This window comes from Acartia tonsa, chromosome 11 (genome assembly GCF_053477335.1).
Source record: "Acartia tonsa isolate MP-2025a chromosome 11, ASM5347733v1, whole genome shotgun sequence".
Classification (NCBI taxonomy): domain Eukaryota; kingdom Metazoa; phylum Arthropoda; class Copepoda; order Calanoida; family Acartiidae; genus Acartia; species Acartia tonsa.
In genome coordinates, this window is record NC_137270.1 from 19,364,158 (window position 1) to 19,380,078 (window position 15,921).

At 32.5% G+C, this 15,921-nt stretch overlaps 1 protein-coding gene across 1 annotated transcript in view; it reads left to right on the forward strand.

Annotated features, from left to right (window-relative positions):
• Nucleotides 1-4,805: 4,805 nt before the first annotated feature.
• The window catches only part of LOC145332756 (uncharacterized), a 36,063-nt gene continuing 24,947 nt past the window's right edge, over nucleotides 4,806-15,921 (forward strand). The window contains exons 1-2 of the mRNA XM_080177809.1: nucleotides 4,806-5,057; nucleotides 7,188-7,392. Coding sequence (XP_080033935.1) covers nucleotides 7,255-7,392 — 138 coding nt within the window. The 5' untranslated portion in view covers nucleotides 4,806-5,057; nucleotides 7,188-7,254. The remainder of the gene's footprint in view (nucleotides 5,058-7,187; nucleotides 7,393-15,921) is intronic.

The window sequence follows — 15,921 nt, forward strand, 5'->3', positions numbered from 1 at the left end:
AGGGGAAGATCTGTGTTTCAAATTTCAAATTTTAAGGTGGGTATTGACACCCCCGGTATACCGCTGCTTTTGAGTAACCTTAGTCCATTATATTTTGGGTAGAGGTGAGGTCTGGTAAAACCCGCCAAAATAGATATTCTACATTGTCCTTTATATCCCTGATATTGCTAGAGTGGCCTTTCTATAACCCCCCCCCCCCTCTCCCCCCTCAAATCAATCACATTACCCCCTTCTTCAAGCAAAGCGCATATTAATATTAGATCCTATAGCCATAATTTTACAAGCGTCGCAATTAAATTACATATGTAAAATTAAACAAACTAACTGTTAAATATAAAGAGCAAGGGAGCTGTAGAATCCCCCTCCCCCCCCCTCCTGTCATCCTCCTTTCCCCTTCAACTTCTTGAAGAAGAATAATAATATGTATGATGAAGACTGATGATAGGGAGATACAAACGCTAGCATAATAAAGGGGAATGGGGGCAGAGAAAGGGGTGCAGTGGTTCTTGATGCATAAGGGCGCCGGATTTTTTTTAGATTTATCCGCATTATTCATGGTAGGCCAATTTATTGTCCGATTTTGTACAGAATGTATTTTGTACATATGGATTTTTACAAATGTTTTTTTGATATCCAAATACTAAATAAAAAAAAACATATTTTAATTCACCTTTTAGAAGAATTATTTTGATCAAGCTTAAAAATTGCTAGACAAAGCTTTTGTGAGCTAAAAGAGTTTTTTTGTATCAATTAGCTGAAGAGTAAGAAATATTTGACTTTATGAAGGATAGTTGAAATAATACTAATAAAATGAAATAGTAATAATATATATAAATCTTTATTTTTGTAAGATAATTTTTTCTCTTGTAGATTTATTCTGGCATTACAAAAAACCTATAAAAAACTTTAAAAATACTTGATTTTTGTTACTTTTAAAATCTCCGCCCACTTTTTCCCGCCCTAATAACTATTGATTAAATATATATAGTTATCATGGATTTATTCTTTTCGAACTGAGTTTTTAAATTGCATATAGACGAAAACTGTGATTCATATTAAAAAATACACTTATCCAATTACGTAACCGCTGAACCGATTTGATTCGCCTTTACACTGAATCTTTTGGGTCATGGAAAGAAAACGAAGTTGCGGGTTTCATCGTATTTTCACAGTAGCTTTTGAAAGGTTATTTTAGGTTAGGTTAAGTAAATGTTAATAATTGCCCCACAGGGCTAGAGACAAAAGCTACTGTGAAAATACGACGAAACCCGCAACTTTGTTTTCTTTCCATGATCCAATCTTTCATAGGTCCTGAATTGGTTTTAGGCTATTTTTAGCTCCATCATATCCCCAGACACCCTAGATACTAGGGGCGCAGCCGCTTGTACTTATCTATGTGAAAAGTTTTGGAACGGATCTTAGGACGCACATACGGCACCCTTGTCTTGACTACTGATTGTGTATAATACGCTGGACATTAGAATAAGTTTAGTCAAGATTTACCCACCAAGGAGTCAAGGTCACGTACGTTAGTACGTTGCTCAGTTATGTTTCTGTGTGTGTGTGTGTGTGTAAGTGTTGCTTCGTGAAGTGAATATTTATTCAGCTGAAGAGTGAGAAATACCCAGTGAAGTGTTTTGTTTAGTAGCGAAGCTACTCTATATTTGTAACTTGAATTTTTCGTTTGCTGTTTAAGATAGATGGCTGAATTTTTGTGCTAATATTCTGCTTGCCAATGAGCATCTACAATACAACTCACATTATCCGTCAGTCGTCCTGTAATGCTCTAGAGGTCTAGATTTATTTGTACTTCTCTGGAGTTTTAGCGGTTCCAGGACAAACGCAGGAGTCCCTAACAATGAGTGGACAAACGCAGGAGTGTTAAAATATTAATTTAAGTGAGTATTTCTATACGGGTTAGGTTAAGTTAAGATATGAATATACAAATATGCCCCCCTTCAGGGGTTAGGCATTTTAAAAACCTAAGATATGGTTTAAATTAGGTTAGGTTAAGTGTCCACTCCTGTGTTTGTCCACTCCGACGTTTGGGACTCCTGCGTTTGTCCTAGGACCGTTTTAGCTGTTCGTATGACCACTTTTTGAGCATGTACTCTTCAACTTACTGTCTGTTTGTCTATTATGACTGCCCAATTATATTTATAAGCTTCGCTACTTATGGATGGCGTCTTCCTTGTTTGTTAGTTTTTTTGGGTTAGGTTGGTCGTCAGTGTCAATTCTCTGCAATGCACAGGTCAAAACTTCAATATATCATGTACTAGCGGCTACACACCTAGAGGCCTATAGGGCCGGGCATTAAAAGCTCGACCGCCCCATTTTTATTTGCAGTTTTAAAAAGATAAATATTTTTATAAAGCAATTGTATTCATATAACTCGATATGAGCGTATCAACCCCCTGCCCCAAGAATTTATATTAAAGAGTATAAAATTTTAGGAATGGCCCTCTAAATTTCACGTCATTAATGTGTAATTTCTATTTAATTTACATAAACATTAGATAAAGAAATACTTCTCTAATATTGTTACTTAACAATATTTTTTACATTTTTTAATTGAAAGAAAAAAATTTATTCAATATCTTTTCTATTCACAATTTTGAGGTAATTATCTTATTCACTTATGCATAAAGAAATATTTTTTATAATAGAAACTAATTATTAAATACTTTAGTTATTATGTCATTTTTAGAAACGCAGTTAATTACTCTATAATCAAGGATGACAACATCCATAAAAGTGAAACTCTGAAATGACATACTAACTATTGTATGACTTGATTCTAGAGATGATTCGTTTTAAAAATGTACCTTGTTGTTATAGGAATTATTATTTCAAAATCAGATTATTAGAAGAATAATATCAGATAAAAAAAATGTTGCTAAATAGTTTAAAAAGAATGTTTTAAATGGACGTATAGACTTTCTGGCAACTATTATAGTGTTCCTACGCTTCTTAAATCGTATTAATTTCAGTGGCGTACGCAGGGTGTTGCCTAAGGGTTGTAAACCCTGAGTTGATTAGAGGTGTAAGCGGTTCTTACCCATTTAATTTTCTAAGATGTGTTGATACTTCCAAAACATCTAGCTCTTTCTAAATTAATTGTCTTTTTAAACCAACATCTCAACATGCCTTTCAGTAATTTCGGCTGATTTGTATTTAATTGTTTTCAGACAATTTTATTGTTACATGGTTTTAGACTATTTTCTGTTCTTTAGAATATAGAGCCCCTTTTAATAGGGACCCATTCGCTACATTTTATAAAGTAGTAGGTTTATTACCTTTAATTTGAATACCTAACCGATTGAGTACTCCATTTTAGAAGGCTTTTCAAGACGTCTGTTTTTTTTTATTTTAAGGCAATATCAATTGCATCTAACTATACATATCAAAAATAATTCTTTTTACCCAAACCCATTTTAGATACCTAGCTCAAAATGCCAGTTGACATACGAAGACGTCGGCTGCGTCGAGATGACGACGATCAAACCACATCAAAAAACAACCACGATCATAGTGATAACTTAGAAAATACTGATTATAGTGAAGTTACTACTCAACCACCTAGTGTAGATACTGATGCTGCAACTACACTTGCAGATAAAGTGACTATTTCAAAAGTTAGACCATATCCTGTGGCCGCCAACAATCAAAATGGGATGTTGATTTTATTGTTATTTTGTATTAAAAGTCCTTTGGATCTGGAGTAGTATATGGTAAAAAATTCCTGGAATAGATTATCTCTAAAACTCTTAAGGTTGCTAATGACTAAACAGCTGAATGTATATAATATTCAGTAATATGGGTGTCACCAAACAAAGAAGGCCTACAAACAACCTAGTATAGCCAATCCTATTATATAGAGTAGTAAGCTTTTTGTCTGTAGTTATTGATCTTGCAAAACGCTGAACTGATATGGTTCTTCTCTACAGCGAAGTTTTTTATAGGTCCAGGGTAGGTTTACAACTAAATACTTTGGGGGTGGGTATCCTTAACCTTTCAAGATAAACCTCCCCTGGAAAAAAAACACCCTCTCCCCTTTAAAACTAGAAATGAAAATGGAGGGGGGAGGGGGAACTCCTTCCACTTTAAGTGCCCCTAGAGGATTCTAGAGTCCTCACTAATGCAGATATATCAAAGCACACATAATTGCGCGAAAAAGACTAATTTTATATGTGCGTTTTTTACAGGCGATAGTGCTCTTTGCATGATTGAATCTTGGCTATTCCATATTATTTATATGCCTTATTATCATGATTATAACAAAGTGCGGGAAAAGATGTATATTCAGCCGTTATGTAGCTAAGAGCCTTTACAGTTTCAGGAATATTTTACTTAACGTTGCCTATCCCTCCCACCAATATTTTTACAAAGATATTAATGGAGTTGTATAAAGGTATCGTTAATAAGTACCTTAATAACAAGGGTGTTATATTTCTTATATTTATGTTATCATCCGAATCATATGATATAAAATTGTTAGGTTTTACTGTTTTTCCGTCAAGAACCTCTCAAACCGATTGAGTACTCTACGTTTAAGGGAAACTTCACAAAAATCTTTAGATGGTTTTAGGCTAATTTATTTTTATGCCTTTAAATGGATTTATGCTATTTTCTGTACCTTCTATCATCCCACCTAAAATTAAGAGCCGCTAAGTGCGCAACCACTAGAATTGCCAAAAATATTGTTAGGTAAGGGTGAAGTGTAATTTCATGATGAACAAAAAAACCTTTTGATATTTTTTTGTATTTAAAATAAAATATAATCTTACACCCTAAATATAGAGTAGCCTTGCTAATCAAAACAATAAAATCAACACACAAAATAATTTGGCAGAATTCTTCCCGGTGACTGAAAAATCTGGTGCAGCATCTCACACTGAGCTAGACAATCAATCAATCAACTTTGATGTTGACAATAGCGCGGCATCTCGCAGTGAGCTAGACAATCAATCAATCAACAGTGACAAAGAAGTGCACCTAGATAATACAAATGATATTATTGTTGATACAATTCACAATTCAACTATTCATCAAAACACTAGGAAAGAGTTGAACAAATGATATAATAGAGGTAATTTAGACTATTAACAACTTATTTTTGTTGTCTTTTACTTAGATTTCTTTCCATAATTATAAATCTAACTACTTCAATATAATATAAATTGCTAAAAACCTAATCGGTCTAACACTTTCGGAGATATTACAGGACTCACATAATATACTAACAGGGGTATACATTCTGAAATCCCTGTTTAAAGGGGGAAAGGGGATAAAAAATTATGTGGGAGGAGGAAAAAATAAAGAGTATTAAAAACATTTTTTCCCATCCTTCGTAAAAACTCATGGGTGGGGGGGGGGGGGAATTAAATATTTTGCAGCTGGGGAAAAAAATTAATCTTGTGGAGAATATACAACCCTGTAGACTTACTTTAAAAGCAATTTGTCTAATAGTTACATATTTGAAAGAAGTCCATTAATTATATTTTATTCTTCAATACCATTTTTGTGGTTCCACATTCAAGGATTTTTAACAGTAAAGCATTTCTTTGTAAGAGTCATGTCCATTAGTTCTACTCAGGCATCTAAAGGGATAAGACAATGGCTGATAAAAAGACGTACATCCTCAATCATGATACACAAAATTTCTACTTCTGTAGATTATAATTAGTGGTTGAAACATTTGGACAATAAACTTAATGATTAAACCAATAAAGATTACCTGATTAAAAGTCTCTAAAGTTTTTAAGACTAAGAATAAGAAAACAGTATTATAAAACTTGTGGGACTGGAGTAATAAACAGCCCAAAGTCCGCTCCTTTAGTTCTACCGTAGGTTAGATTTTCTTATTTTTTGTATGCATTGTTATAAATGTGACAAAAAATCAATTCTTTTGACTAAGTAGGAAAAAATAGACTTGGAAACTAAGAGGAGGGGAGTATATTATTACCACCCTCCCCTCCCACATAGGAAAAAACATTCCAAATATTCTAATATTAAGCTTTTGGGAAAGAACAAATCTATTAATGTAATTGTCTGTATTAATAGAGCAACTACTCAAAAAATTCATTTAGGGTAAATTATTGTAGCATCCTTTTTTATACTTTGCTCTTTAGCATTGAGTTTTTCATTTTCCACCAATAATGTTTTTGGCTCAATAGTAGCTGAGTATCCAAGAATTTCCCAGTAGTAGCTGAGTATCCACGCATATTTCCCTAGAGTAGTTGAATATCCACACTTTTCCCCTCTGGTAGTTGAAAATCCACAATAGTTTTAAAAGCAAATCTCTTACACGATGCGATAAATAACTATTTAAATTGTATATCTCCTATGCTGCGCTTCTACTTAACATAAATGTCCTTGTCGTATTCTAAAACATGTTATTGTGAGAAATTATATATTGTTAAAATGGATATATTTCTACATGGATGTTTCACCAGATTTTCATGTTCCCTAATAAAGTGAAACTTGCAGCGGGCTAAGGTAACAATACCCCCCATACACCTCCTCCCCTTCTACTTGATGAACGAACTAATTAATAAATGAAATCCATATTAGTAACCTTTTATCCTCTGTCAATATATCCATGTGTTCTACATCAATTGTTGTTAAAAATGAATCGGATTCTTAAAATAACGGAAATGGTATCAATGACATTGATCTAAATAACTATGTAAGAGTACATATTTGTTCTGGGATCTAAAGGGATATGACAAGGGCCGATAATTTTATGTACATCCACAAATGTACCCTTTCTGTAGTTTAAAGTTAGTGGTTAAAAAGTGTGAACACTTAACTTAAGTCCAAAAGATGTTAAGCCAACAAATAAGAAAACGTTATTATAAAACTTTGGGGACTGGTGTAATAAACAGCTCAATAGCCCCTCCTTCTTTTTTTCGGAAGCTTCACATAGGTTTTATGATGGTTTAAAGCTATTTTTACCCCCTTTAAATGCAGAGCCCCTAGATGCTAGGGCGCAGTTCTAGTAATACTTAAACAGCAAAAGTGATTTTGTTAAATGTAAAACTGCGATACTTTTAGTACTTTTTGTGTTTTACACTAGTTTTTATGTTATTTTAGCTATATAAATTATTTAAATTACTGTTACTATATTTAAGGGAAAAGGGCTTATATTTCATTATTATTTTTTTGTACAACTCTTACACAAATTATAGTGAAAACTTTACACACATAAACTCCGCGCCCAAAATTACTGACCTACACCAAGGGGTTAACCATATGCAGGGGGGCAATGGCCTGTCCCCCGCTGAGGGGGCCAAGTCCCCCTCCCCCACCAACACGATAACAACCGCTGCAACCGCCGCCCCAACTACTGGACACAGCAACAACTTGAGCCAACTTCCTCAACAGTCCAAGGTAATCTTGTTTACTCGAGTCAGAGATATGGATATGGTATCTAAGAAATGATCTACCTCCCATTCCCCAAGCCCAATTCAAACTCCACCTTTGGTTTCTAATAAATATTATAAAGAATAAAGGGGTGGAAGCAGGGAGTAAGGGAGGGGACAATGGATCGAATATTCAATTTTTAGGAGTCTCAGACTTTGGGGACTGGCTTAAAGGGAACATGCAAGAATTTAGCAGTTTCTAACCAATCTTGGGGACCAATTATGAATGACGTCACGCAAAATCATGCATAATCTCGCGGCAAACTAGCGCGTCAACAAAAAGATAAACAATAACAAGCAGACAGAATATTTTGATTTTAAAAAATTATTTTGTAAATTGAATCATTACATTTTTTATATCTAATTCTTGTTTAATGTAAATGCATTCCGATTAGTGCGTTGTATAAAGAAATTATATTAAGATTATTAGTTATTATGAGCAAAGCCTTCCTATAATTAGGTCCCGCACATTTGTACGTCCGTAACGGTTAGCTCTTTTCGTTACTTTAGACATGTTAGATGTTTCTTATTGATTTAATGTAAAGGCAAAAGTTTTTTGTCTTTAGCTTAATATTTCTGTAATTAATGATCCGATAAATTTCAAAATTTTAAGGAAAATTTACGAAGTCCTGAGTTGTTCAAGGTTTGTTTATCATTAAAATCTCAAGATGGTGTTATTTTATTTTTCTGTCCTGGATGCTAGGAGCACAGCTACCAGTTATCCTAAGATATGTTACTTAAACCTTAAGATCTTTAAAATTAAGATGTACTTATGTTCTCAACTATTTTATTTATGTAGTATGAAATTTTGACGCAAGGTATCTCATTTTTATTTCGTTAAATGAAATAACTTGAGTTAAAAGTTCTGTAGGAAGGTAATTGTTTTAGTAAGTTTTGTAATATAATTATTTAAAGGCTTTTTCATGTCTAAGCTTTTTAATAAATACAATAAAAAAATTTGGGTAAAAGATGTTGTAAAAGTAAAATGGTATGTTTCCTTAATTTTCCGAAGTTTAGATAATAACAATTATGGAAATGAATTGGAAACAAGGGTTTTGATCTCTAGAATCAAAGGCTTCTAGTAAAGCATCAGCTTAAGGATGGTGCATTTCGAATTAAAAACAATTCAAAAAGTCAAAAATTTCCACTAAAGGTTGCTATATTGCAAATACTTGTTTTATCTGGAAATATCTGGGTTTTCAACCTTAAAGGGCCACAACTATAAAATTGAATTAACTGCCCATTGTCCCCTCCCTTACTCCCTGGGTGGAAGTTAACCCAATCACTTAATTAATTTTTCAAAGTGAAAACACAAAACTAATTTTTAGTAGTTAGATTATATATTAGAATTGCACACTCTAATTGTTTCAATGAAGTAAATAATATTTATAAGGAAAACTTTTGTTTTGCTGACAGAAAAATTTGAAGCAAAAACGAATAGTAATGCATAACAGATTTAAGCTCAAAATCAATTATAATACTCATATTATAAAATGTCTTCAACTCTAAATCATTGACTGTTCTACTTAATATCTAAAGGAATAAAGCAATGGTCGAAAAATTGATGTATATCCCCAATGATAATACATAAAATTACCCCTTCTTTAGATTACAATTTAAGGAAGACACTTAATTTAATCAGAATTCACTAAAAGTCCCCAAAATTGTTAAGCCAATGAATAAGAAAACATTATTATAAAACTTTGGGGACTAGTGTAGTAAACAGCCCTCTCTCTGACTAAATGTTTTATAGAAAAGTATTACCTACAGCTGAACTTTAAGTATACTCTACTTGCTTATTACATACTTGGTGGATTTTTATAAAAATAACCAAAAAAAACCCAAAAAGCTTGACATCTAAAACTGTTTTCCCTGGAAAAAAATGAGAGTTTTGTTGTTTTATTTATTTAATGTTTGTTTAAAATAACACTTATTTCTCAAAAAATAGGGCACTTCTATAATAGATTAGGGTATATTACTCATTTAAACTTCATTAAAATTTTGTTTTCCGTTAAAAAAACAGCTAAATATACACATATTAGATGCCGATCTAGTATTTTTTTATTCATGGTAAATAATTGCTAAAAATTGATAAGCTTTTGTTGTTTTGTTGGACTAATATCATACATTACATACCTATACATATGTATTTCATTTAAACTTGAATGCATGTACCATAAATAGAATAGGGTTCTAGTATGTAGGACTAATGGATTTATTATTACTTGGATGTTGCACCAGATTTTGGTTTACTTTAATAGGATGAAACTAGTAGCTGGTTAAAATCACGATTCATGATATGCGTATTTGGTGTCAGCTTATACCAACAACGATATTGATTCCATAAAAAAAATCACGAAACCTATACGCTTTTTTCATCTGTCTTTGGGGGGCTACATATAGTAGAATTGACGACCTCTCCATCTGCCCCCCCCCAAAAAAAAAAAAATATTATTTTAGATTTATTTCGCTTGTTGGCTATAACTTATTCCTGACTTAGTGTATTTGTTTGTTTTTAAAACGTTGACTCCCTTTTTAATATATTTTAAATTTGATGGTTTTTTTTAACTACCTATTCATGAATATAACTATACGAACTTAAGTCAATGTATTTAAATAAATTTTGTAAAGCAAATATTTTAGCGATTTTAAAATTAAACTCTATTGATAACCCATTTTACCTATGATCATTTTTATAAAAAGATAGGGGGGGGGGGTTGAATTTTATATCACATTTGTCCAAACTACGCATTTTTTATGAAAACTTTTAAATATTGGCATTAACGGACGTTTTTAATGGATTTATTAAGCTTTTCTTATAAAATGCTTTAAAAATTAAATCAAACCCTAATTTTATCCAACTTTCTGTTCTGATTTTCAAAAATTTTGTTCCATAAAGATCTTTAGATTTTTATTTGATCCACAATCAAATTCTTCATACATTTTAATATCTTCTTATGCAATAACTTTATGCATGTACAGAGCAAAATTAGCTACAAGACCCTTCTTCTACAGCTCAGTATGGGGCCTATTATTACTATTTAGCCGGGGGCAAGGCAACTCTAAACATAAACATTATTTCATAACAAATTGAGGGTAAAAAATTTTTAACAAAGAAAATTGACTTTTGCGCATTTATCATTAGAAATTAAAATCTACAATTTGAGATTGGTATTCTTGAAATTAATTTAAGTTAATGGATATATTATTACTTGGATGTTGCTCCAGATTTTTATGAAGTGAGGCTCGCAACTAGCTAAAGAAAAGATATCCCCCATCCAATCCCCTTTACCCCATCCCCTCCCCTTCTACTGGATGAACGAACTGGCCAATAATGTAGTCTATATTAGTTAAAATCTTAAGTTAAAATGGCGCCAATTTTTTCCCTGTCAATATATCCACGTATATCCTATACCTATCCATTAGAAAGACATAGTTTCATCATTGCATTTCAATAAGTAAAATGATTTGATGTAAGATCTCAGAAACTTCTAGTCCGACTGGTACCCCAAATTCATAGAGGCTCTGTTATGATTCTAAAATTTGTTGTAGGAAACTCCATTTTCACACAAAAAATGTAAATACCCCCTCCTAAATAGTTGGGGTAATTTTTATATGGGGGGGGGGGGGGAATCACCCCTTTAGGACATCCTTGCAGAAACTCCTGAGGTGGATTCTTAAAAAAAAATTGGCCCCACTAATCGCTTAGTGGTGCAAAATTGTTTTCGTGAAAAATCCTCCAAAATCACATAAAAAATCGACAAAAATTAAATAAAATCTTATGTTAATAACCCTTCTATGATTTTGTTTAATTTTTTGTAGATTTTTAATGTGATTTGGTGGATTTTTCACGAAAACAATTTTGCCCCACTAAGCGATTAGTGGGGCAAATTTATTTTGGGAATCTACCTCTGAATTGGGCTTTAACCCTGTTGTGCTCTAACCCTGTGGGACTACCCAGTACCCAATATAACCTAACCAAACATAATAAAGAAACAAACTAAAAATTATCACCAACATTGTTTAACTTTTTTTCCCAATGAATTTCTGTATCTATATTTTACTCCTTGTTTGATATATCATTTTTCTTTTCTTTTACAATAAACAAGTTTCTAGGTAATCAAATAAAATTTTTTAAAGTTTAAATAAGGATGACAACCAGTAATCTAATCTAAGAAGTAAAGTAATCTAAATAAGTAAGAATTTTCGTACAATATTTCAGTGTCCTATCTTTTAATACAACAGCTGAGAAAAACTATATTTTTATAAAATTAAAAGTATATCAGAGCAGTAACGATAGACAGACTGACAAAGTGAATTAAAGAGTATATGTGTACTAGTTAGTAAGAACAAATTGACAAAAAAAACATCTATCTAAAATGAGGAACATACATTTCTCGTATTCATTCTAATATCTGGTGGATTAGAACGAAAATTTTTTGTCTAGCATCGTATCATATCCAGTTTTCTACGAACAAAAAATGTACACTCATAAGATTAAAATTTTTTTTTTTAGCACATGCCTTCGGCATCTCGGGGCTAAGCTGTTTATAATACGATGCTAGAAATAACTATTCTTCTACAAAAAAATTATTTCCTCTTAGAGTTATCATACAGACTGACGGACAAACTGGCGGACTAAGTAGACTATATACATGATCCTCATGAATATAGGGAATCTTCTCAAAAAAAATTCAGACGTCTAATCTTCAATAGCAGACGAGAAAATCACGTTATCCCTTAATAGAAGTAGCTGATAGACATACATTTCTAATTATGAAGCAGCTTCGCTCACGTAAAGAATAACAGTTAAGGGATTAAAAATCATTATTAAGATAATTGACTAGCAGCTGCGCTTCTAGAATACATCTTTTTAAAAAGTACATGTGTTATATAGAACCTAGAACTTTCTAGTTTATCTAAGTAAGAATATTTTATAACACCTACTTATATAAGAATAGCTTTAGGTAATAGAAAAACATCTTATAACACCACCATAAATCATTACACAGCTTTCACCATTTTGCTCAACGAATGTTTTTTTTAAAGCGAAGCTTTCTATAATTATGGTCGGCCCAACCGTTCGTAACGGATAGATCTTTTCGTTAATTTATACATCTTAGAATTGTCCTATCGATTTCAAACTTTGCATGATGATTCCTATTACAGTTAGGTACGATAAAGGAAGCGTAGCAACTCTATAAATGTCAAAAGTACATATGTCCATTTAAAACATTAAAATAAAAATTCCTTGAACTGCAAGTCTCAATTTTTTAATTAAAGCATCTCTATAATTAAATCCTGATAATAAAAGCATGTCTTATGTCAATACATACTTTAAGACTTCACACTTTTTAAATTTCTTTATTTCATGTTTTATGAATTGTTTTATGGATATTGTCACTCTTGTAGCAATCGCCTCTAGATGTTTAATGGTACGATGTAATGGTGTTTCTTTTGCAATAGTATTGCTTACCAATCGATATGTTTTTACTTGGATGTTGCACAATATTTTCATAAACTCTGATAATGGGATACTTGTAGCTGGCTAAAAAAAGGATAACCGTATCCACCCCCATAACCCCATCCTCTCCCCTCCTACTGCATGAACGAAAATTGAAGTCCATATTAGCAAGTATAATTATGCCATAAGAAGGTTTTTCTGGAATTGGGGGAAATGTAAAGATTTATTTCAAATGCCATTGCCCCCTCTCTCTCTATGTTAAGAAGACAATAACAATGATCTAATCATTTTCTAGTTTTCAAGAATGTTTCATAAAAGGTCTTGCATCAGATCAGTTAAATGTTTATCCTGCTTTTAGAGTTGCATAAAGCATTTATCGAGATCTTAAGGGACAGACAGATGGACGAACGGAAGAACCCGACAGACAGACAAACTGTGTACTACTTTGTAATACACAAATGGTCGCGACCCTAGTACCTAGCGGCTCTGTTTTAAAAGGGATAGAGGGTGCTAGAAAAATAGCTTAAATCCTCCCAAGACTTAGATAGCCTATAACCATCCCAAGACCTAAATTGCCTAAAACCATCCCAGGGCCAATTGAGAAATCTATCGGTTCTATATAAGTTATTGAAATCTTAAGTTTCAGGCAAAAAACCTTGCTACTTTATATAACAAGTACCGAGTTGTATTGAAACCATCTTGCCCTTACAATTGTATGATATTTTAATTGGAATTTTAAGAGGAGAAAGAGGAAAATGGCCATAAATAACTATTAAACTAACCCATACAATTATAAAATCATTTCAACAAGGACCGAACGGTAAAAATTGGGCGTAGTTAGTTAAAGAAATGGATATAGATCATACGTGGATTTTATGATAAGAGAAAATTTTCAATTTAGCTTGCTAACAAGAATATCACTTATTGGTCAGTTCGTTCATCTAGTAGGAGGGGAGGGTGGGATGTGAAATTGGTGGCTGGGGGGATCGTTTTTATTAGCCAGCCACAAGTTTCACTTTGTTTGAATATATGTTAGATATAAGTAACAATATTGATTAGTTGAATAGATTAGATTGAAACTAAAAACTACTTAATTTTAGTTATAATTATACATTGTTGCTGACTTAAGCAAATGGAGATTTTAAATGAATCATAGAGAAGTTGCTTTTCTTATGTCACAAGGATGACAATATTCAAAAGTAGCAAAGCCGAAATAAATCATGGATGGACAGACAAACGGTTAAAGGGAATCATAGAGTGAAGTTCATAAAAAAGGGGGGAAATAATGTGTGATTATTAAGTTTTAAAAAAATTAATACATTTCTCTTTTTTAGCATGACTAACAGTCTGACGGACAAAGTAAAACATGTTTTTTCTGGAAGCTCTATATCAAATAGCAGACCGGAAATTCATATTTATCCAATAGCACGCTTTACTAACCGGACAGTCAAAGTTAATTAAATAGTAGCTACGCTACTAAAAACATTTATGTATCTGTGGCTACAGCAACCTTTAGTGAAAAGGCCTAAAAATCACGCCATAGTCGTAACATAGACAAGTATTCCGTAATTTCATTCCATTTTAATCATGTATTGATTTTGTTCATGTAAGAATTTTTAAAACACATACGAATTTTCTGTTAGTTGTTTATGAATTGAAATAAACTGTCTTTAAGTTTTCTTACAAAAAAAGTAAAAAGGTAAAATAGTTTTTCTTTGAAGGCAAAATTCCTATTTTTTAGGTCAGGGAAGGCTCTTATAACTATTTTGGGGGAGGGTACGTTATGATTTTTTAATTTTTACTTTTTTCAAATTAAAACTAGAATTTAAATTATGTCTAGGGTCTAATCCACCCCCCCCCCCCTCCCCCTCAAGAGACCAAGGGGGATTGCCGTAAGTTTATTTAGATTCCAATATAACGCTCTATATAAGTCCATATCACTGGCCATAGTATCAATATTAAAAGTACAGAATTTTTTTATCACGTCTAGGGGCAAAGCCCCTAGAGGCTAGGGGCGAAGCCGCTAGTATTATATAAAAGAGTAAGCATTTTTTGTCTGTACTGAAGGATCTTGCTAACCGCTGAACCTACTTAGTTCTCATTTTCAAGGAATCTTCAAATATGTCTCAGGATGGTTTTAGGCTATTTTATTTCCGGATTAATGTCTTGGGATTGTTTTAGGCCAATTTTTGCCATTTCCTAGCTCTTGAAATACAGAGCCCCCAGATGCATGGGGCGCAGCCTCTAGTCTATTATATAAAAGAGTAAAGCTTTTTTTTGGGTTGGCCGGTAAAATCTCGACAACCACTGAATTGTCTGTATTCTCCATTATAGGGAAGCTTTAAATAGGTCCCGGGATGGGTTAAGGTATTAAAATGGCTTTAACACATTAAAGAAAAACGAGGAAGTGTATTTACGCCCCCTCCCCCCTTCAACAAAAAAATAGGGGAAAAGCCATGTACAATTTGAAGATGTCTTATTTAATATCAAATTTTCCAATTTTTAATGTTACGTAATGTTAAAAATTATAAATATTATACCATGACGCCTCAATCTTGTATCTTTTAAAACCAGGGAGGGGGAAGAGGACAATTGCAAATTAATATTCCACATCACTTTTCCCCCTAACACTTAGTAGCCTCCAGAAAAATTTTAAATTGGAGTGAAATATAATTTATCGTTCATTGTCATTTCCCTGTGTCAATGATTATGTACCTTTCTAAATAGAACGTACTCAAAAATACTCTTGCTCTAGAGTTAATATGATATAAATCTAGGCCTACCATCATTGAAGCAGCGAAGCAACTCTTTTTTTTAATTAGCGCCTGTTTGTCTATTGTTAAAAAAAAAAACTTTTTACCTTTGCTTATTCCTTATTGTTTAGCTACTCTATAATTAACTTTGTCTTACCTTCTAATAGTAGGGGGGAAATTTGATTTACTCAGCTTCTATTTAAGATAGAGTGCGGAAATTTTTAGTATTTATATTTATATATACTCTAACGTCCAAAGTTGCTTATGTTTATTGGCAAAG